Source organism: Coccinella septempunctata, chromosome 2 (genome assembly GCF_907165205.1).
Source record: "Coccinella septempunctata chromosome 2, icCocSept1.1, whole genome shotgun sequence".
In the NCBI taxonomy this organism is placed as follows: domain Eukaryota; kingdom Metazoa; phylum Arthropoda; class Insecta; order Coleoptera; family Coccinellidae; genus Coccinella; species Coccinella septempunctata.
In genome coordinates this window covers 47,286,475-47,311,727 of record NC_058190.1, presented here as the reverse complement: position 1 = coordinate 47,311,727, position 25,253 = coordinate 47,286,475, and the positions used below count along the sequence as shown (strand labels likewise).

The following is a 25,253-nucleotide window of genomic DNA, read 5'->3' as shown; positions in this document are numbered from 1 at the left end:
ACTATCGATGATTCTCCAATACACGTATTTGAGAAAATTGGGAATTTTTTCTTCACAAGTTCGATTACTGGAGGGTGCTCTATTCAGAGTTTTCGAAAAATAAAAAGTATGTATTCATTCTATCCATAGCTTGTGTCTTCTGGTATGTGAACATATTCAATCATTCAATAAGTGTCATCTGAATGGCACTTTCATTGGTGAATTCACATAACATCGAACACAGCCAAAAACTAAGGACAATGAACAATCGAAAACTCTCAATGAAACCCCCGGTACTCCTTGAAAAGCTGCAGGACATCGAAATATGCCAATGCCACATGTTTCTTATTTAAGCGTACTATGTGCATTTACAGTATGTAAGCACATGTGATGAGAGCACATTTCAAATTAATTTCAACACTTTGAATATTTGGAATGAATGGAGACAGTTATTCCAAAGGATTATTGTTTCTGATGAGATCCTTCCAGATCATTTCCAAGGCACGAATTTGAAAAAAAGGTTATATCTTTTCTAAAAAATAATGGACAACATTTGGAAAATCTTTTGGAGCAGAAAATTCTTCGAAAAACCAATTCAAAGGTAAAATGTATGGTATTTTTGAAAAAGCAAACGAATTAACTTTGAAACTGTAGACACTGTAGATACTAGTGAATTTGCTCACTCTAGAAACAATAATTCTTCGAAATCATCAAGCCTATCTTGCTGATCTCATGAACACATAAGCATTCGAAGGATTACATTGATTTTCTGAACCCACCTTCATCAATACGTCTTGATGCTTCCTCCAAATCCGCTCTTGCACCTTTCAGTATAGCATGCATGAGTGGCATCATCTCCCACGGGTACTTGAACCTCTCCAACAGCTTTTGACAGTCTTCCAGAAGGTCCGTGCTTTGTGCTGCAAAAATTGAATGAAAATGTTGAACTGAGGACGAAAAATTGTTTCACAATAGATTATAGAAGATATAAATGGCAGAAAGTCAGCTGTCAGTTTTGAAGCTGTCATTTTTCGACATTTGACAAGTTAAACTACCCTATTTCTGAAAATGCAACGATGCATACTCGTTTTTGTCAATATGAAAATAAAACCTCTCTTTGGAAAACCCTGTATAGTTGATGTTGCCAGAGAGCGCAAATTTTCACCGGTTGAAGAAATAATCAAGAAGGATACTATACATAATACACAAGAAGAGAATGGAGAATTTCATTTTTTTACTTTTCCTTCAGGTTTCACAAATTCATAGCTCGTTCAGACATTCTGAAGACTACATGTCACCCTACATCTGGGTTTAGATCGTTGCATTCTAGATGGCGCTCGAGTACTTGATAATACTCAGCAGCTACTACTAGTATTTGATTAGGGTCCGTCAATTTCAAGAGTTTTCCGTCGGAGAAGGAGTTGTGTTGCTCTGACGAGGTCAAATTAGTTTGATTTTCATATCAGCGAGTGGTATGCATCTTCATATGTTGCTAATAACATGCACGAATATTTTCGATGAATTTGGTACTCTTTGTGACCTGAGGAGGGGGTGAAATTGAACTTTTTCATAAGAGATCGAAAGGAAGCTGCCAAATCCGATTGAAATGCGTGCGTATTCATTGGGAAACCATTCCAACTCAATAGAGCTCCGTTTATGCGAACAGAGTCGGCGGGTTATGCTTATTGCGCATACATCGTAGGAGCCCGGGGCGCGCTCACCCCCCGGACAAAGGAGCACACGATGCCATAAATAGATTTTTTTTTCCGGGCAAAATGTTCGCTCTCCTGCCATCCAATCGGCTGGCGGGATAGGAGGAGTGGCCCCCACCTTTTACTACATCCAACGATCCCATTGGAGCATTGCCTCGTTATGAAACACATGACTGTAGATAGAGGAAGTGATTAATTACGCTACGGTTTCGTAGCATTCAACAATGAGCCGTTACAAATGGTTGAAAATGTATTTTAAACGACTCCGGTGAGCCGGAGGTGGCCAGCTTGCTGCTTGACGCTCAGGTATACCTTTCATTTATGGGGAGCATGATGTATAACCTTAGCCGAGAACACGCACGCCGTTGGTGTTCTATTGTCGGACAAATTGGGGGCCACGCTGCATACAAATCGATATGAATAGGTTTGAACGGTGAGACAGGTTCGGATTGGAAGCTAGAAGTCGAGAATTGTTGACATTGAAGTTAGAAGCAGTCCTTGAAAGTCCAGACACAGCTTGATATCTGTTATCCAAAGAACATCAATAATTTCTATAGTTTATAAATAAATATGAGCTGCAGAAGTATTTGAACTGAAGATATAGTAACATTCAGAGCCAACGTCTCAACATTCAAAATTGATCTGTGCGAAGAAAGCAAGAAAATAAACAACAGTACAAAATTCAAAATATCTGCTGTCAGCAGTGTCAGTGCTTGAACTCATAGGTTTGGTCTATGGTTTTCTTGAAACATAAATACGTGGAATGTGCTTCGAATGTATCTGCTGTGGAACACACATTCTATGCTTCTATGACTAGCGCAACACTAAGCCAGTGGCGTGAAATACGAGGATGTATTGATATCTAGTTAGCCTAGACCAGTTCCATGCATAAAAAAAATATTGCGTTACCATAGCAAAGAACAATAACTCATTAGAAGTGTCAGTGTGAAGTTTAAGGTCGAAAAAGTAAACCAGAGTTACGCAATAAATTAAAAGAAAGAAGATGTCCACCGAAATTGTGAAAATCGGATAATTGGAGTATCGAGCCATCATCAAGTAGCTGTATTTAAAAGGGTTAAGAGGTAAGCAGATTTACGAAGATATGCTTAATACACTTGGTGACGAATGTCCTTCGTATGCGACCGTGAAAAATTGGACTGCAACCTTCAAAAGAGGTACATTTCCATTGAAGATGATGACCGATCCGGAAGGCCAGTTTCTGTGTCAGTCCCCGAAAATATCGATGACATGATTTTATCGGACCGTCGAATTGGGCTAAAACGAATATCTGAAGCACTGAATGTTTCATACGAACGCGTTCATCATTTAGTTCACGTCAATTTGGACATGAGAAAAATAGCTGCAAAATGGATCCCCAAATGTTTGATTGTTGACCAAAAGCGTGCAAGGGTAGAAGCATCGCTTTCGATCTGTGCTCGATTTGAAAGCGATGTAGACTTCTTAAACCGAATTGTTACTATGGATCAGGCTTGGGTTCATTTCGACGATCCAGAAACAAAGCAACAATCGATGCAATGGCGACACTCTGGTTCTCCAAGACCTAAGAAGTATCTTGTCCAAAAATCTGCTGCAAAAGTTCTTGCTTCAGTTTTTTGGGATTTCCATGGAGTAATCATGATTGATTTTTTGGATAAGGGTAGAACAATAACCGGAGATTACTATTCGACATTACTGACCACTCTACGGGAAAAAATTAAAGAGAAAAGGCGCGGAAAGCTATCCAAAGGTGTTTTGTTTTTGCAGTATAACGCCCTTGCACACAAATCTCATGTTGCCATGCAAAAAATTCGTGATTTAGGGTTTGAATTGCTAGAACACCTCCCTTATTCACACCTGATTTGGCTCCATCTGACTATCATCTCTTTCCTCAACTGAAAAAAAGTGTAAATGGTCGTAAATTTTCTTCCAACGAGGGGGTAATAAAAGATGTAGAGGTCTGGTTTGCAGAGCAAGAAGAAACTTTTTTTTGAAAGGTCTAGAGACGTTGCAGGTTCGCTGTAATAAATGTATTACTATACATTTATTACATTATTAATTCATATCCGTCCCACCAAAGATTAGAGAAGAGAAAGATAGGAAACGTCCTAGTACTACATTTTGGTCTTTGTTTGCCACATTTGACAATGAGATGGCGCTGAAAACGTACTGTCAATACAGAAAAACAGTTTTCTGTTTTACAATTGAAGGGCACGAAATTCTAATTCTATTCCTCCTATTGAATTTCAATATGGACTTCGCATTTCTGATTATATTGAGAACTGAGAATCACTGTATGGAAGAATAAAGGTCATAATTTGACAATAGCTTGACAGTTATTGTCATGGGCAATTATGTTTTTATCAAATTCTGTATTCCCAAAATTGGTCCAATAAGTAAAAAACTTCACACCTCTATTTCATCTACATAAAAACCCCAAAATTTTTATATCTGGAAATAATGTTGTTTATAAAAATAAGATTCACCACATGGTGTGTAAATGACCTCGTAGCACTACATAAAACTTCGTTACCTTAAATTTGAAAAACATCACAAGTTTCATTACCTCATACTCCACCCACAAATTTGCCTGCTTTTCACTTGTGCCATATTGAATGGAAATAAAATGAAATAATTTATATGTTTCCATTGGGCAAGAGTTCAATAGACCTAGTTTTTAGTTTACCTACCGTAATCAAGTTGAACGAATTATTAATAGGTCAACATACGAGTTGAACTTGATAACGCCCATGCAGAACCAACTAACTAATTCTTTTTCCCATTGAAAAGCTCAATGGTGTACACAATGACTAATTCCCATCGACAACACGGAACACCTACTGGAGAACCTGAATCTAAAACAAAAACAAATTTACATTTTCATCAAAACCTGAATCACAAAACGAATTCATTAACAATTTAACTTTCTTCAACAATGCATATTGACAATCTCATATGCCGTAAAATTTTATAGGACGTGTTCCGAAACAAAAGGAAATTTAGTGTGCTGTGAAAATGCAACAATTCAGGACACCTACATAGAGCGGAAGATAGGGAGCCATCATAAACTCGGATAATTTTCAGGGAATATTGTCTTGTAGACACAGAGAATTACTTCTTTGGTGCGGATGGCGGTTATCCAGGAGAAACTGTTGATGAGGCCAGATATAAAAGGGGATAACAATTCCTTATCAATCATATCATGTTTTACAACCATCAATCTCGATGTCTCCTGAATTCTGTCTCCTGCCCATTAAATCAACTACCGCTACAGAGTCGGCTTTTAAAACAGCAGCTGGTGTAGGTCGGCAGAAGCGAATTATACAGGGTGATTCATAACTATTGGGACATGGGCTAGGGCACTTTGTTTGGACCAAGTATACCTCAATAAAATATTGCTGTGAAAAAAGATAGAGGGCATTAAAGTTAAATTTTTCACGAGGAGAGAGAGATATTTTCTTCGAAAGTCCTTTTTAAAAAGAATTAGAAAAGGCATAGAAGGTCGGAGGAGGCCACGTAGAACATTTATTTTTATGTTGCATTGTTTTTAATTATGCTTTATGGTCGAAATAAATGAATAAATTAAATAAATCGTTACTTCAAATCCCCTTCCGATGCTCTGAACTGTTCAATTGTGTTTTTCTTAAAAACGGATGAAAAAATATACAGTGAAATTATTAGCAAAAAACGAAACAAAAAATTCAACTTTAACGCCCCCTATCCTTTTCTACAGCAATATTTTATTGAGGTATATTTGGTCCTATCGCCATATTTTGGTCCAAACAATCTGCCCTGGGCATGTGTCCAAATAGTTATGAATTACCCTGTATATAAATGCACGGAGACGCAAAATTCACGCAAAATATCTAGGAAACATATAGATTGAATGAAAAAAAAATTAATATGATGAACTCAGAATAGAAAGGTCTTTCAAATGAGGAATCTCTTACCCCATTGTTCTTATTCGAAATAGATATACAGGTTGTTCCTAAATTGAACGTACAAACGAAAAGGGGAGATTCCTTAAGTGAGTTTAAGAAAAAAAAGTCCCATAAACATGGGGTCGCAAACGTTTCGTTTTCGAGATACAGAGTGTTGAAGTTTGAATTTTTTTCAAGTTTTCTTCTCATTGTATCTACACTTCACAAGATATTCAACTGAAATTTGGCATAAATATTACATTTTAGAGTTCTCACCACGCGACATGGCAATTTCGATAGAAGATCTACAGGGTGATATTTTTTCTGGAACACTGCCATCTGTTCTTCTGCAGAACTTTTTTTTGGTGAGCAACTGTTAATTTGAAAAAATGTAAAGAGAAGCTTCGTTCTTATACTAAACTTTTCGGTTTCTTGTAGTTTTGTCGTATCTAACAACGATTTCGAGAAAAAAAATTTTGAACGATTCTCTCGAAATCCTCGTGAAAATCCAAATTATGATGGGAAGGCTACTTTGTAAGCTGTGGTGAATGAATTCAGTGTCAGTTTTTATGGAAATTTTCCTGATCCGTAGTTGAATATCTTGTGAAGTGTAGATACTATGAGAAAAAAACTTGAAAAAAATTCAAACTTCAACACTCTGTATCTCGAAAACGAAACGTTTGCGACCCCATGTTTATGGGACTTTTTTTTCTTGAATTCACTTAAGGAATCTCCACTTTTCGTTTGTACGTTCAATTTAGGAACACCCTGTATAGGGGTTGGGAGGTGACAATAAGGGTTGAAGCCATGCGGTTTTGTATGTAATCTCCCTCTGGAATCAAAAATCGACTTTTTCTTATATAATTCGGTTTTGTCGAGCCACAGAGCTGCTGTTTGGTTTTCAATGGCTCTGTATTAATCATAGTCTTACAAAAATCCGAATACTTTCGTGAAAATGCTCAGCCGTGTATCTGCGCTGCTAAGAACCTCACATAAAAGTTCATCTTCATGGAAGGAAATTCATCTGTAATCCTGATTCGGTGTGTGCTTAGTTTAATTTAATTTTCAGAGGAGTTGAATAACCATCATTACCGTTTAGCTACAGAATCATACAAAACATGAATTAAGACATGAACGAAGGTTCCGCAGGAGAACAGAAGCGAGCATCAATCCCAACTTCCGTATTTGCCGAAGGCTGGAAGCCGGTCCGAACGAATTCAGGATCCAGAATGCCTCCAGGGGACCAGAATTGTCGAAAATATCGTTATTAAAGGCAGATTACGTTGATAAATGGGTTCGCAAATTTCCCAGAATTTTAATACTCATGAATTCCGAAAAACACGCCCCGCACAGCACATTTTCGAGTCAGATTATAGTAGTCCCCCCTGTAATATTCTAGTACCACCATTCTGTCATCGTTGATTTATATGAATTATCGAGCCGACTTGTTTGAGATGAAAAATTGAAAGTAAATTATATACACAATGCTTTCATTGAGATTCAGAATAGTTAAACTCGAGATGGAATGCAGTTTTCAATGAAAATTTTTAGGAAACATCGTAGGTTGATGGACTTGTGCCTTAGGTTCAAGTTCGGTCCTTTAAATTACAGGGCGGAAAGGGGATTTTGATTTTATATATTACCACTGATAAAATGCAAATTTCGATCAACTAATACAGTCTCAATGCCAGGTATGGCAGAAATTTGCACTTTCACTAAAGCAGCGTTTCAAGAAGAATAGTATTCTGTTGTGCTGATGATATCAACTCGATCTTCTTTGTCTTTTAATAATTGCAATAAGCGATGTCACTGCGTAGAGAATTCTACCGCGACAGATAAAAAACCATCGAAAAAATATTATGAAGTCAAATGGAGTGTAACATATTTTTCATAGTTGGAAAAGCAATTAAGTTCCAAAGAAACAATTGCTGGGGTAACATCAAGACTTCAAGACATCCTTTTACTTGAACTGACAATAATTAAGTCTTTATTCATATGATAAATTAAGAGTTTATGCCTGTTTTCACCAATAATCCCTAAATTTAACCCATTAAGCGATACTTAGCTACGGTTTCGTTTTCACGAACGTTTAGGAGACACTTGAACGTAAAGGATTCATGCAGCGTTGCTAAGAAGTAATACCTAAGAAAGGAACCAATCTAAAAGTCAGATGAAGATCACGTGAACGCTATTTACCAATTAGATTGTTCCTTCCTATGTCTTAGTTCTTAGTAACGAGGTATGAACCCACCTTAAGCATCATCCTAAATTATAAGGATTTAAAAGTCGATCTTGTATCTATAGAATACGTTTCTAAGGAACCACTGGTAAAAACATACCTCTGTACAGGGTGAGTCTTTGACTCGTACAAAAATTTCAACAGTAGATTCTCGAGGTCTAAAGAAATACTTTTTCCTATACCATTTTTTCCGATTCGGCCCTGATAGAGTCATTCGGGGTAACTGAGCGCAGTGGGTAAGTGTGCGCAGTGCGTATATCTCGACTATGCAATGTATGAAAAAGTGGTTCATTTGGGTGAAGCAAGGGCGCAGAAACGCCAAATTAGTTTTTCATAGGAGTGCGCCGTGCGACGTTACGTTAACTTTGTATTTGCAATCAATCAAATTCACTAGTTTTCTTGTTTATTTTCAGCATCTCTGCAAATTCTGCCAGGTCTAAGTTCCGAGTCCGACAGTGTTAAACAATATTTCATTCGATCATGCGCATATTAATCTAAATATATAATAAGAAAATTTAGGTTCTGCTCAACTCTATAAGAACGTCAATTCAAATTTTGGCTTACTGGGGAAAGTGTGCGTGGGTAAGTGTGCGCATAGATTCATTATATGGGCATTAGTTCAGTGAGGAATAAATTATGACATTGTTGATTTTCTTGGTTAAGACTCGATCAATATTGTCCTATTTGTTCAGAAAAATATGAAGAGCCAACAACAGGGAAATGTATCAAGTGTTGTGTTCACCAAGAATTGTGGCACGAACAATAATGCACTGCTTGTAAAAAGGCGCTTCTGTATTGACAATAAATAGAATTCCTTATATTGTAACATTTTGATGACATTATTTTGTAATTTGTTTTGATTGTGTGGTTCACTAAGCACTGCGTTCACTTACCCCGTGAGGGTGCGCACACTTACCCGCAATACGGGGCATGTGAACGCACTCCGACTTTCACTATTAAATTTTTTTTTGCGGAAAGAAACGATTTTGTTTGTTTGCTTTTTGATGTTTTTTTATAGATTAGAAAATTTTTCATCTTATGAATATGTTTTAATTTTCCTAGCCTCAACATTTGAAACAGGGTATGGCTTGAAAGGCAAAAGTGCGCACAGTTGCCCCGAATGACTCTTATGGCCATTTTAAGTTTTCATAATGAGCTGTGCCACCCCTGGAAAAACAAAATTACCTTCAGAGTAACTAGCTTAATCTGTGACACTTCACATCTGATGATTTTTTGAACAGAGTTGTATTCTGCCAAAGTACCGAATTTTTCGAATTTCACAGATAATTAGTCGTAACGGCGCATTATACGAGAAAATATAAGAAATAATTTTATTTTAAAAAACGTTCAAATATTCATTAGATAGCGTCCAACTTATGTTTCAAGAATTGGATTCTTCGAAATTTTGGTATTTTTATGGTACGTAATGGTCATAATGAGAAAACTGGAAGACGTGGGTGATATCTTGTATTCGAAAAAGATTCATCAAATAAAAGGAAAACTATATTCCGAAATTCATTTCATTCGATGAAACCGTTCGTGAGATTTCAAGAGCCTGTATCTTTTAAACCGAGCCGATTCGGGAAAAATGGTACAGGAAAAAACTGTTTCTTTTGACCTCAAGAATCTACTGTTGAAATATTTGTACGAGCCAAAGACTCAAGACGCCTACCAAAAACGACATACCCTAAGGAACACAAAGAGCCCTACTGCATCTCGTACTGCACCTACTTGCAGACACCACAGCCCAAGCAATGACCATTATGTATTAGGAAGGCGATTTAATCCACCCTCAGTTCTTTATCTCTCGGTTTAGTCCTGCATCGCCTCCTAATAAATGTTTGAACGAACTTCTGATATTCCCCTAATTTCATGCCGAATTTTGGCGAAGGCCAAATCGTCGAAAACTGCGTCTATTGATTGAGCAAGATCTGTGTTGAATACAGCGACCCGGGAAGGGAAGACGCCTATCATCCTTGCACTTTCGAATAACGCGACGAAAGAAAATGGGATAATGGTCCTGTACGTAGGTCTGTCGGTCGCGGCAGATCCGTCTGAGCTGCTGCCGCCAGCTACGTGGCTCGAACCCGCGGTCGTAAAGTGTTATACTGCCGTTTAATAGTTTCTATTTCCACCTGAACTCGCATTTGGGATGAGCGTTCGTTTTCCCTAAAGCTACGCCATCGACATATTATCCTGGTGCAATCCACTTTTCGTGACGGTGCCTTCTCGGATTCCCCGATGTCTATCCGGCATGATGGCTCGCGATTGGAATTTGCGGTATACAAGAATATAATGTTTCGGCAGTCAGGCCAGAGGATTCTATCCCAGTCATATTTTCGAACGCGCAATTCTGGGAATATGAACAGGCAATCTCGGGGTAATCCTGGTATTAGCCATAAAAGCTCAGAAGACTCAAATAACTAACCCTCCGTCCGCTTTGTAGGACCAATTTTCACATAAGAAAATGGACTCACAATCTCTTTGTTGGGAAAATACATACTTTCATTTTAATACGACGCCATTTAAATGATGCCACTCCATCTACATTGCGCAAAAAAATTAACGCACATTCTGAAAATCTCAATTTTAATGAAAGTTAACTCTACATTGACTTCATAACTTATTTTTTATGTTCTCTCGGGAAGGTTTTGAACGAAACAAGACACATTAAATGGAAGAAAAATTCAGGATTTCACCGAATCTTATGTGAAAGAAGAAAAATGAACAATTTTCAAAATACTGAAATGCTAATAAGTGATTTAATACTTGGTATTTCCACCCCTTGCGTCAATTACAGCTCGGCAACGACGGTTCATACTCAAAATGAGTGATCTTAAAATGTTCTGATCTAATCCTTCCCAGATTTCTCCGAGTTGGATTCCTAAGTCATTAAGAGTAGCTGTATGATTTTCTGAACTTCTCAGCCTTCTATTGAGGTTGTCCCAAACCTGCTCAATCGGATTGAGATCTGGACTTCTTGCTTGCCATTCCATTCAAGAGACTTCAACCTCTTCAAGGTACTCCTGAACGATGCGTGCACGATGGAGTCTGGCATTATCGTCCATAAAAATGAAATTTTCACCAATGTATGGGGCAAATGGCACTACATGCTCTTCAAGAATGTTCCTTATATACTTATCAGCATTCATAGCTCCATTATCAACGACCACTAGGTCTGTGCGAGCAGTCAAAGATATTCCACCCCATACCATAATCGATCCTCCCCCGAAACCAGTAGTATTCAGGAAATTGCACTGAGCATATCTTTCATGTGGACGTCTGTATACAAGGGAACGTCGATCACAATGGTAGAGGCAGGATCTAGACTCATCTGTGAAGAGAACTCTTTCCCAATCGGCCTATTCCCAATGGATATGCTCTCTCGCAAAATCCAAACGCGCCCTTCGATGGGCTGGGGTAAGAGCTGCGCCTCTTGCCGCGACACGAAGCCTTAAATCATATTCTCTGAGGCGATTTCTTATTGTCTGAGTGCTAATTTGCACCTCATGAGTTTGCTCAAGCTGAATTTGAAGGAGGCGAGCGGTTGCAAACCGTTGTCTCAACGAAGAAACTCTCAAGTAACGTTCTTGAATGGCAGTTGTTACCCGTGGTCTACCCTGTCCTGGTCTTCGGACATTCATACCTGTCTCCCTGAATCGCTGCAACATTCTGGACACACTTGTATGGGAAACTCCAAACCTTTCTGCAATTCTTGCGTATGTCCACCCTTCTTCTCGCAAAACTACCGCTTGGGCACATTCCTCTCGGGTCAAATTGCGTGTTTCGCGTTGCATAGCGATCGAGTGTAGAAAATCAAACGAAAGAAACACTATTGATCACTAGAATTGATCGGGAACAACTGATTTTAGAATGGAGCCAATACATTCAAAATTTGATAATATCATCTTTTTTTATTCCTGCTGTGTTAGGTGTGATATTCTGCACCTGGATCGTTTTTTAAAATATGTGCACTTGACCCCTTTTACTTCCAGACACCTCAATTATAGAACCTCTATGGTAATAGTAACCATAGTGACACCTAGTAACCTTACTCGAAAGATTTTTCTCAATTCGTTGCGATAGTTGTGGCAGAAGATCTCTGAGCTGTTGAAACTCTTCTGGCTGTGGTGTGTGGCCCCTCTTTTCGTGTTTTTTTGTGTTGTGCTCGATTATATTCAGGTCAGAGGATCTTGGAGATAATGCTAGATCTGGAAAATCCTGGTTTTCCCAAGCAGTTATCAGAAGGAGGGATGCTATGTGGCAGTGCATTATGATTCGTTCAGTGAACATTTGTCTAATTGTTCTTGGTTTTTGGAAGTAGAAACAAATCAGTTGTGCCATAAAAATTCCAACCTGGTAAACTACAGAAAAACGGATATATGTGGACTCTTTCGTGAAGAGAATCTCCATTTTAAGTAGCAATTTTTCAAATTCCTTCAGCACATGGAGCAGGATGTCCATTGACATTCGGTATTGAGATACCAATACCGAAGAGACTGAGAAAAACCCACCTTCGTGAACTAACGAAAAACCATAGATTTATTTTGTAGCGTCTCATTTCGAAAGCAACATTTTCCCGAAATAATAACACAAAAGAAAGTTGATCGAAAACGCTTCATTATGAATAAATGTGCAAAAATCATGCAAGTCAAATATCATTTGAATATAGAGAACCTATTTGAGTTGAATTTCAAGGATGCTGCTCATTTCATTCGAACAATTATTCCAATGTTCGGGAGATGCTTCTGAATCATCATATTGAAAAGCGAAATAAGGTATCTATGTAGTTGGTTCATTACCAACAGATTTTTCAATTCCATAGGAGTCTCATCATTGAGATATCTTGCAAGACAGAATGAACTTAATTTCTCAGTTCTTCTTTTTATGTCATTGTGAAATTCGAATTTCCGAACACTCCTTTTTTTTCTTGTGGAAAGGACTAGTAAATCGTCTTTTTTTCTGAAAATTGGATCGGCTGAAACATATTCTGAGACTATATCTTGAAAATAAAAATTCATTGACTCAACAAAACGTGGATTTCATTTCTATGTATATCCAACCTCATATATCTTCTCATCTCGAGTTGCCACGAGCAAAACTTCTATTCGAAAACTACTGAAACATTACTAAAGAAGACTCTCCCTGTTAAATTCTAACCATAGGTTGATTAAACTTTAACGATTTCTACTTACGAAAATAAAAAAAATTGTGTTGTCATCTCCCTTACGTACAATGCACTGGAAGTTTGAATAAGAAATAATCCGATTAGATTGCGGATAGTACTTACACGTGGAACAGTACGACCTTGGCCTTACAAAATGTTTCGAACAAAGGTTCTTTTTTTTTTGAATAAGTAACTTTTCTGACACTAATGAATTTGGCTATCCGCATTCCAACCATTATGAATTTATAATGTAATGGAGTGTTTTCTCGAAAAAAGCTTCTACTCATAAGTACGCATACTAGGACTGACTAAGTAGTTATCTACTATGTAGATTACATAATTCGAAAATCTTGGAATCTATCAAATTTTCTCTGGAGCAGGTGAGCTCTTCTATACCGTGTGAAGCTACCCTGCTGAGTATTTTGGCTTGAAGTTAGAGACAGTGTTTCTGCACTGCACTGCAGACAATAAACAGGGTGTCCCGAAATTTGGTTACAGATTATCGAGACAAAATAAGAGGACCCCTATTTTTTATTTTTGCCAGGATGACTTCTATCTCTTTCTTAGAGTTATTCTCTGAATACAATTTTTTCTTTTTTTATACACTGTCATTGTACACTATGTGTTCTATACGAAATCTCTTACTGCTACCTTTTTTGGCGATGGACCACTTTTTACTGAGCCACAATGTCTTTGAAACCACTAAACCATTGTTAAAGACAACTTGCCCACATATAAAGACTTATTAACCCATCAATTGAAAAACTTTTTTGTCAAAGCAATTTTTTCATGAAACGCAAGATTTTTGAGATCAGATTTGCCTGACATCAGAGCCTAAAAACCGCAAAAAACCCAGCCATCATATCTCAATCCTATCGTAGATAACCAAGGGAAGAATTGCTCTAGAAATCTAGTCCCATACCGGCCATACCTAACCTACTGACATAATGAAAGCAGCAGAGAACGAGCACTAGCTTCAGCCGCTCTAATCCTCCAGGACTGGTCCCGCTGAAACGACGGTATCTATTCAAAGGTCATTGATACAACAGCAGCGATACAGTAATAAGGCCATCAGTGTTCCCTGACACATAGCATCCAAGCCACCAACGCCTAGTGTCACTTAACAATCAATGAAATTCTTCGGTGCATTCGTAGCGATGCAAATTCTATCTATCAGGTGTCTTTCGCTAATTATCGACGAGCATCGATATCCTGTTTACGTTAATCGAATCCAAAATGCCCGACTTCAACAGCCGCAGAGAGACCGGGTGTCACGTTTTCAGCTACCAACAGGGTAACGCCGGTTTGTCCATTTCGCACTCTGCGACTTGTGCGTAATTATTGCTTTATTCGTTGTGAGATAGAATAAAAGCCACCCATAAACATTCCAGTAATTATAAGAACCTCAATCATTCACTCCGCATAGTCATATATTGAGTCATTATGGAGGCTAGATGGTAATGATATCGTTGTCCACGCTAAAGGTTTATGATTTTTTTTAAATGACTGCAGTTCGTTCTGAATAGAAAAACATCCAAGATTCCAGAGTTGATTACACACACTGTATATTCAGCACCGTATGAGTTGTGTTTTGCAGAATAATCAGGAATGTGAAATTTAGTAATTAGAGAAAATGATACCTATAATATTTCGCTTCATTATAATCAAATAATTAGGTTTTTTCAATTGGGTAAGTTTGTTTAATGTGACAGAATGGGAGAGGAAAACGTCAACGTAATTAATTATAGTGAAAATTAAAACCCTACAAAAAATTATCTAGTTATGTTCTCATATTATGTATGTGGCATAGACTACCACAGTCTAAGGAACTAGATTCTTATAAATTAAGTATGGTTCACACAATGTTGTGATTTATCAAGGGCGAATCTTGAAAGAGTTCCAAATTTCTCTGACTGTCGATTTTAACAGCAGAATTGAAATTGACAATGAAAAAATCACCTATTTTCCTATTATTCATTACGATTTTGATCATCTCTCAGGACCATTCCTTTCACAAGAATTCGAGAGCAATTATTTTCATTCAACTATCTGAATAAGCGTAAAAAAATCGCTCTCTTATAAAGGTCAAGTAACTTACACGAATATCTGGTTCTATTGGAAAATGAGTTATTGAAAACGGTGGGTGGGATCCGGAAAATTGGTAAAAATGATGTCTCACATTCAACTTTCCTCTATCGACCTTGAACTACATTTATCCCAGATCATAAATATCAATTCGACAAGAATCGATAGAAACACCATCAGTTTCAATGAAGCTACATAAAAATCGATAGGGTTGCTCTCAAGAGATGTCCAGTGAAAACATATTGGTCGGAATAGCCTCATGAAATTGTAGGTGAAAAACTTTTAGGCATGCAAAGTGGAAGCTAGAAACTAGAAACATCAACAATAAGACCTAAAATATTCCCAAATATCATTGGAAATCAAGGTGATTGAGAGAATTTAATTAAACGATTCATCGAAAATTATCGATTGATTGCTAGGCAAAGGTGGAAGCGCACTAGATAAAATACAATCGAACTATCCGCATAAAATTCATCACAAATTAAGATATAAAACTTAGTCGACGATAGAGCATAATAAAATTTATTTTATACTCATTTTATAACTCTGCAACAATGAACGATAAAAACTTTTATTTTTTATTGATTAGGAGAGGCATTATGTATATTTATTCGAATAATGTTTTAAGGATCATAAATCTGATAAGATAACTATAAAAAGTAGGTATAGAAGAAATCATCCGTGGATTTATTTATACTATAAAAGTTATGATCGATGGGAGAATAAATTAAAATTGTCCTTCGAAGTTTGTCATGGTGATTTTCACCTAAAATACCCATAAAAACATTGTAAATTTTCTGGCGGTTTGATTTTTCTTAAAAAAACTGTCAAATATTATGACACCAAATGTACAGAGTCTCCCGAAATTAATTCAATATAATTTGGTCACAGATTCTCGAAATAAGAGTCAGTTTTTGTCTTTCTGAGTTAGAGGCCCTAAATTTCAGCCCTAAAAATAGTATTTTCTTTTTCAGAATCCGATCATGAGAAAATCACTGGAGTGCACAGGAGTCTCATGATATGCAAAATCTCATAGTGCTACCTTTTTTGGCGATGGAACCATAGTAGTAGCTTTAGTAGCTTTTTGAAAAAATATAATGCATAGAATGACATTTTCAGAAATCCCTAAATGTGAAGAAAAACATTAGATAAAATATTTATTGCACAAAATCAATCACATTCATTATTATTCAAGATTCACAAAGACAGCATCAGTATATCGCTGGCAATATTCTTTCACACCTACACTAGCTCGATTCATATTACACGTGCCCAATACTCATGCCAAAAGTAATAATGTAGGTATATTTTATGTTACTTACACTTATATTTATATTCCCTTGTCTTGATATTAAATTGACTCAGTTGCTAGAGAGCTGACCAAAAGTAGTAAAGGACCCCGCACACTCACTTAGGAAAAGCGGGTCCAGTGAATTTTCCCCATTTTTACATATTATACTTATATCAACCTTAAGAACAATATATTAGATTTTCACGGAGGTCTTACATCCGGTTTGTTCTATAGGGCGTTCCAAAATTGCAGCTACGGAAAAATGAATCTTTAAATTTTGATGATAATTCTTCTAATTTTCAGAATTTCATCATGATGCCTTGGGTTCTGAATAACAAGATATCACAGATATTCAAACACCGCCCACCACGTTAAGTTTCGTTATACAGGCTGTTCCATGAAGCTGTATAAGTAACTGAATGTAACTTTGTTAGTGACTTTGGGACCACCCTGAGTTTTTCAAAATATGATACCATGATGTATGTCCACCTCTGTAGGAAGTTTCATTAATGTACAAAGAACAGTTGCAAAATTATTCAGGTTTAAATTCGGATTTCATACAATTTTTCTGTAAAATTTATCTGTAGTTGAGATTGCTGTCAAGAAATATAGGTTTTCATTCATTATAATTATTATGATAGGTATTGACGGTCGGTCCAAAGGTGTTTTTATTCAGGAATGTACAGGGTGGACATTATTCGGTGTCACTAATCTCCTCATTTCGCTATCTCAAAATCTGTTTATATAGAAAAACAGTATTATTATTCCAGGTTCTTGTATCTATGAGCACTCTAAGGATGCATATTTTTTTTAAATATTATACCATAAAAGTATGTCGACCTTTGTGAAAAATTTCACTCGTGTATAAATAATTTAAAAAAAAGATTGTTGCCAAATCATTCAGGTTTTAGTTCAATATACACCATTACTTGAAATAATAATTATCAACAATTTACATAAAAATGTAATTCTAATACTTCACGCTTCAAAACAGCCAGATTTCATTTATCGACATCATCTTCTCTATCTATTCGTCTGAGGTTATTTAATGGAAACTCATGATCACATAGGAAACATGCATATCTATTTCGCGCATTCATTGCTGTCTTTTCACATTAACTTTCTATAACTCTATACCAATAATGGTCACAACGATAAAAAAAAAACTAACTGAAAACTACTTAACAGAAGGAAAGCTAACCAACCTTTTAAACAATCACACCAAACGTCACTTTGAAAGATCGCAGAGCAGCCTACAAAATTCATATAAAATCAAATAATTGACAATAATCTCAACTACAGATAAGTTTAGAAGTAAAATTGTATGAAATCCGAATTTAAACCTGAATAATTTTACTACTGTTCTTTGTACATACATCATGGTATCAACCTGGAATGATAATACTGTTTTTCTATATAAACAGATTTTGAGATAGCAAAATGAGGAGATTAGTGACACCGAATAATGTCCACCCTGTACATTCCTGAATAAAAACATCTTTGGACCGACCGTCAATACCTATCATAATAATTATAATGAATGAAACCTATATTCCTTGACAGCAATCTCAACTACAGATAAATTTTACAGAAAAATTGTATGAAATCCGAATTTAAACCTGAATAATTTTGCAACTGTTCTTTGTACATTAATGAAACTTCCTACAGAGGTGGACATACATCATGGTATCATATTTTGAAAAACTGAGGGTGGTCCCAAAGTCATTAACAAAGTTACACTGAGTTACTTATACAGCTTCATGGAACAGCCTGTATAACGAAACTTAACGTGGTGGGCGGTGTTTGGATATCTGTGATATCTTGTTATTCAGAACCCAAGGCATCATGATGAAATTTTGAAAATTAGAAGAATTATCATAAAAATTTAAAGATTCATTTTTCCGTAGCTGCAATTTTGGAACGCCCTATAGAACAAACCGTATGTAAGACCTCTGTGAAAATCTAATATATTGTTCTTAAGGTTGATATAAATATAATATGTAAAAATGGGGAAAATTCACTGGACCCGCTTTTCTTAAGTAAGTGTGCGGGGTCCTTTGTTTGTTTTCTATACAAAAAAGTGTGTCTCCCAGAATTCAGCAAATAACTACTTATCTGTGATAATACTCAATATATAACTTTATTCTGTGTTCAAGAAAGTCGAAATATTAAAAAAATCTCCTGTCAATTAATTTCGCAAATGTTATGTTTCGTGGAAACTTGGTACAGAAGCTCCCATTAACAAGTTATTAACCATACATACATTCTGAAACCTCTTACAGCCTCCATAAACTTGGATGAAGCTTCTTCGGAAATTTGCGCTCTCAGCCAACTCTCAGAACGTTATAGCTAGTGGTTAATGTCGCGGGCGTGAAATATTTCTCAGACTTTATGGGACAATTAATTTTTCCTTCCTTCTTCTAGATCTGAAGATTTGCTGGATGCAAATAGAATAATGGGAGGACCTGATGTCTCCGTCTTCTACTTAATAGTTCTTGAATGCATATTTCAACGGATCCTGAGTTTGAAAGACCAAGGAAATGATGCTATGAGGTGCGAAAGTTGTTGTCTTCAATATACAGTGTGTCACCACTCAATAATAAATTTTTCGAGATAACTATTGACCTTCTCAATGGGCTTCAATGTGCGTAGGTGTCAATTCAATGAATCAACTCATTAGCAATACGACAAATCAAATTTATCGCCTGTACTCCTATCAAAGCCCTACTTTTCCATTTCAACAAAGTTGACCACGTCAAATTGTATCCATACAATCGATATGGAAAAAAATATAACAACGACTCACTATGGGAGATCCTCTCAAGTTGGTCACCATTAAAAGTGATTAATGAGTATATAATTGCATTTAATTTAATTTTATCACTAATTAATGTGTTTTGATTTTGTATCAACAATAATCATATATTTTATGCTGAAAATAGAAGAATTCGATATCGAAACATAAGGTGTCATTATGAAAGATATTTCCATAATGAAGTCCTTGACTTCAGTAATTATTCGTTTGATTATTTTCAGTGGGATCTTATATCTTAATTTATTTTCATCGAGACCTCACACGAATATTCACATCAGCAGTATTAGTTTGTTTTAGCACGGCGTTCTCTAGCTGATCAACGATTTAAAGCTGCTAAATTTGAAACTGTGAAGGGACAATTATTTGATACGATGGTTATAATGAGCAATAAATTATAAAATGCAAGATAAGACGAAAAACCATCTTGTAATTTCGTTTTTGATCACATTCGCATAAATTGAACGTTACAAACATAAAATAAGATTAGGCTGTTAAGTTATATTTCATAGCCATTCTTTTTGTAGGTAGCGTTTGTGGTAGACCATCAGAACGGACTACCACTGGTTGCACCAGCCCAAATATGGTCACAATTTAAAATGTGGCAGTTTGTTCTGTTTCATCGACGAAGAAAGAAGAATGCCGCCTTTGATACTCAGATTTAACGGGCAATAAGGACCAATGGGATTAGAAATTACACACCCAAAGAACGAGTGTTTATTTCCCAAAACATAAAACGCTGAAGGTGGAACCACAAGGACCAATATAAATTTAATGAGGTCGTTATGGAGTTATACACTTTTCAATACCATGAACACTATTCTTATCTAGCTATCCTAGGTTTCTAGACTCATTTGGAATTAGATGAAGGACGAAAGGAAATCAAACCTAATACAAATCAGAAAAATATGCCATAGATTCAGCATATATAACATAATTGATAAAATTTTCATCGTTCTCCTCTTGAAGGAACAAATTGGAAGAAGATGGTAAAGATAAACTAGAAAAAGGATCCATTTGTAACAATAAGGTTTTCATAACGATATGAAGTTATTCTTCGCAAAACTATACTAAAAAAAAATCCTGCACGTGTGGAAAAGTCTTCCACTAATCAGAATTTGTGGGATTCTCCGATAATTATTCCTTATTTTCAAGGAAGAGATGTGGATAAAAAACTAGTGTTATCTGGTCTTTGGAGATTGTTTGCACGAAATATGGTGATTTTGTATCAAATGTGTTTCAATACTGATAAAATGTTGCGATTTGTTGATAGTAATTTCTGATAAAAATATTTTTATTCAATTTTTTAGTAGAGTAAGCTTCACTCAATTCGTTCATGATTCATTTTAGAAATTAAATATAGGCTTAATTTTTCCATCCATACATTAAAATCATAGCAGGCATAATTCACTGATATACAGAGTGGTGCACATTAAAAAAATCTGTATTGAAGATTTTCTAGGAAAATTTTATTTTCAGAAGAAAAAGCTTCGTGAATTGAATGCTGAAGGTCATCATAACATAAAGGAGGTCTAATGGCATATTAGTTCAAAGGTGTCTTACATTTCATCATTAAAATGCTGTAATTTTTCGTTTTTCGTGTGTCCCAAAACTTGTTCTGAATTATTATGTTGTGTTATTATATTTTAAATTAACGATTCCGAAAATATATTGTCGGAAATGAAAAACTGCTCACCCTGTATATGCGGAACCCAATTCATTAAAATGAGAACAAATTCATAACCATCGGATGCCGACAATAGTAGCAAGACCTAATTTAGATTTATGTAACAAGGAAAACGGCTGTAACGCTTGCATTATTTTATTTCTCCACCAAGTTTTACGACTTTCTACTAAGGGCAGGGGGAAGTTGAAGATTTCTTTGGCGAAACCATAACGTGGGGACATTAACAGTCATAATTCATATTTTTGAATAGTAATTCCCGATTCATATGCGACAACTTTTACGACCGAATTTTTTGGGTGTTTTTCATATTCTGGTGACGTCAGTTTAGTGCGCTACAGGATGAGAAAGGTCGTAAAAATCTCCTATATCGCCACGTTGACCGGCTAGGGGATGGGGTGCTCGAAATGGGTCGTCAAGGGTTAAGCAAATGGAACAAAGAGTTTTACGGAACAAATTCTTGAGTATGGGAAGTGTATTTAGTTTAGGATTGTGAGAGCGTGTCTGAATCAAAGTGCCCAGGGAAAATATTGATATTCTAGAACGGAAAAGTTCATCAACTAAATGAATATTAATAATATTATAGAACATGAGGTGTGCGGCGTATAATATTTTGAGATCTTCATGAAATAGATCAAGATTTCATTACATATGAAATTTCAAGAAAACTTTGGCATTAGTGGATTTCAGAAGTTCAAACGTTGTCTATGAATAAAATATCCAAAGGAATGTACTCGCCGATTATCAGATCTATTCCTCCCAACAATTTGAATATCATATCCTTTCGAATATGCCGAGCACATAACCGTTTATATCCAAAGAAGTGCTTAGCATTCAACAGTAGAATCCTAGGTAGTGTTTTACACTGCGACCATGTAAACGATATAAATTTCTGTCATCAACGTCAGAATCTTGCACGGAAGAATCGTGTTACAGCTTGATGAACTCTCACGATGTATAACAATCAATTAATATGGACTTTTTTCATATCTTACGCTATTACAACTGGTACAAAAATTTTATTCCATAAAAGGATGGAACCACTTCTTCTGCTGACGAGAGAATATGAGAAGTCGGTTTTTACATCTTTCGATGTATAAATTCTCGTTGTCACAATTAAGGAAGATAGTGTTTTTAAAACTAGGTGCAGGTCTTCCTTTGAGTCTGGTATAAACTAATTAATTTTCAGATTATTCAGCGAATGTACTGTCGTAGAAGACTGCGGCTCCTTTTTTGTAGGTAAGCATAAAGATTCATATAAATATATCTAAATATTGAGTTATATTTCATCATCAACTTCCCCCAAATCTTCCCATAATACAGAAGGTTCTGGGACAGTAAGTGTGTTGCTATCTTTGATTCCCAATTGACCAGAAATCAAACTGAAAGAACTATTACACTTTTCTGGAAAACAACTGTGAATTTTGGAATAATTTACAGTTCTATATATTCAAATGAAAACCTACATCACCTGTACAAAATCACACAATTTTGTCAAGATATATACTTTCACAGGATTACGCCATGAGTCAAGCTCTAAACCTGGACGTCTCCATAAAATACAACTATTCGAGTGAAATTGAAACACAAACTCGATCCAAGAATTAGCATCCAGTATGCACAATTACTATCCCAAACATATTTCATTTTACGTAATGATGACAATAATTGGCACTATTCTCGTATAGGAAGCAGCGAACGAAAGATTTTATGTCTCATTTTATTAACATTCTACCATACTGAATCACAAGAGATGCATATGACGGATTGTGTGCAGTTGTAGGAGTGAAACTGGTGAAACTATTTGAGTTTTGCTGTTCTTAGTACTACAACGGTACAGGTATTATTCGGAAGATAAATCATTCGGTTTGGATGAAACGTTCGCATAAATAAATAGTGGGTGAAATGTTTCGTAGGATGTTTCATGCAAGATTTATGAGATAGGGTCTGTTGATTCTGGACTGTGTTTTTGGAGTCTGAGATGGGGGTAGATCAATCTACAATCATAATGACCTTCTGAACACCCTCTGGAGATAAACTTCATTAAATGTTTCTTTCGCAGCAAGGATTTTTTGGAACAAAAAGTTAAAGTTATGGTTGCCATTCGAAGAACTCAATTATACAAAAAAATGTTGCGAGACATGAATTGAAAACTGAGTTGTTTCAGCTTTTTCGATGTGAATTTTGTATTCGATACACAAATGGAAGAGCTCTAAGCTACAGTCCTTTCAAATTTCAGTTTCGATTGATTCTGAAGGATGGAAAGTGTGAAATTTGCAAACCACATTTCTGGCAAATTATTCCATATACAGTAGAAGAGGATAATAGTCTACAGCAACTATTATATCTATTGTTATCAGCAAAATAGCCTCGTGTACTTTTATGTCCTTTTCAAGCATCGTGTGAAGCAGTCCTCAGCTGAAAGCTGGAAGAGTGCGTACAAAGGACCATTATATTCTTAATTATTTGTAGGGTGACACCGGGTCTTTAGAGATTTGAGCCTTGTTGAGTTCCTCAGGATTTTATAGGTCACTTATTTGGAAGATATCAGGGATAGACTGAAACCATTGATGTTTTAACAGAATAAGTTGAGAAAATTTCATTGATTTAGGCTAGTTCAATTTTATTGAGTGAGACATCGTAGTCCTTACCTATAGCTTTTGGATTATATAGAGTGAAAAATAAATTTACCGTTACTTTGATTTAATGCTTGAGACACACGTCTTCAGCAATAGCACCTAAACAAGCCCCTATAAAAGTATTCCTTACCAAACTCTACACTTAATTCAAATTCATTTTCACAGCACAAAGTCCTACTTTGGAGTATCGAACCATCATCAAGTACCTGTATTTAAAAGGGTCAACACGTAAGCAGATCTACGAAGATATGCTTAATACCCTTGGTGATCAATGTCCTTCGTATGCGACCGTGAAAAATTGGACTGCAAGCTTCAAAAGAGGTAAATTTTCCATTGAAGATGATGACTGATCGGGAAGGCCACTTTCTGTGTCAGTCCACGAAAATATCGATGCAGTTCACGACATGATTTTATCAGACCGTTGAAATGGGCTAAAACGGATATCTGAAGCACTTAATATTTCATACGAACGCGTTCATCATATTGTTTACGTCAATTTGGACATGAGAAAAATTGCTGCAAAATGGATCCCCAAATGTTTGAATGTTGACCAAAAGCGTGCAAGAAGAAGCATCGCATTCGATCTAGGCTCCATTTGAAAACGATGTAGACTTCTTAAACCGAATTGCTACTATGGATGAGACTTGGGTACATTTCAACGAACCAGAAACAAAGCAACAATCGATGGAATGGCGACACTCTGGTTCTCCAAGACCTATGAGGTTTAGTGTCCAAAAATCTGCTGGAAAAGTTCTTGCTTCAGTTTTTTGGGATTGACATGGAGTAATCATGATTGATTTTTTGGATAAGGGTAGAACAATAACAGTAGATTACTATTCGACATTACTGACCACTTTACTGGAAAAAATTAAAGAGAAACGACGCGGCAAGCTATCCAAAGGTGTTTTGTTTTTGCAGGACAACGCTCCTGCACACAAATCTCATGTTGCCATGCAAAAAATTCGTGATTTAGGGTTTGAATTACTAGAACACCCCCCTTATTCACCAGATTTGGCTCCATCTCTTTCCCCAACTGAAAAAAAATTCAAAAGGTCGTCAATTTTCTTCCAATGAGGAGAAAATAAAAGCTGTGGAGGTCTGGTTTGCAGAGCAAGAAGAAACATTTTTTTTGAAGGTCTAGAGACGTTGCAGGTTCTTTGTAATAAATGTATCCAATTAAGAAGAGAATATGTTGAGTAAAAAAATATTTTGATATTGAAATTTTGTTTGGTTCTGTAGTAGGCTAAGAATTTTTCGATACATCCTCGTACATTGTGGAAAGGAGTGGTTACTGTCGACGAACAACATCGTTGCCTTGTTATAGATGTCCTACCCCTGTTCACGACATGATTTTATCAGACCGTTGAAATGGGCTAAAACGGATATCTGAAGCACTTAATATTTCATACGAACGCGTTCATCATATTGTTTACGTCAATTTGGACATGAGAAAAATTGCTGCAAAATGGATCCCCAAATGTTTGAATGTTGACCAAAAGCGTGCAAGAAGAAGCATCGCATTCGATCTAGGCTCCATTTGAAAACGATGTAGACTTCTTAAACCGAATTGCTACTATGGATGAGACTTGGGTACATTTCAACGAACCAGAAACAAAGCAACAATCGATGGAATGGCGACACTCTGGTTCTCCAAGACCTATGAGGTTTAGTGTCCAAAAATCTGCTGGAAAAGTTCTTGCTTCAGTTTTTTGGGATTGACATGGAGTA

The 25,253-nt window shown here is 36.2% G+C and overlaps 1 protein-coding gene across 1 annotated transcript in view; it reads right to left on the bottom strand.

Annotated features, from left to right (window-relative positions):
* Window positions 1–25,253, bottom strand: part of LOC123306298 (protein doublesex) — a 94,686-nt gene that overhangs the window by 52,380 nt on the left and 17,053 nt on the right. The window contains exon 2 of the mRNA XM_044888223.1: window positions 759–899. Within this exon, the coding sequence (XP_044744158.1) occupies window positions 759–899 (141 nt within the window). The remainder of the gene's footprint in view (window positions 1–758; window positions 900–25,253) is intronic.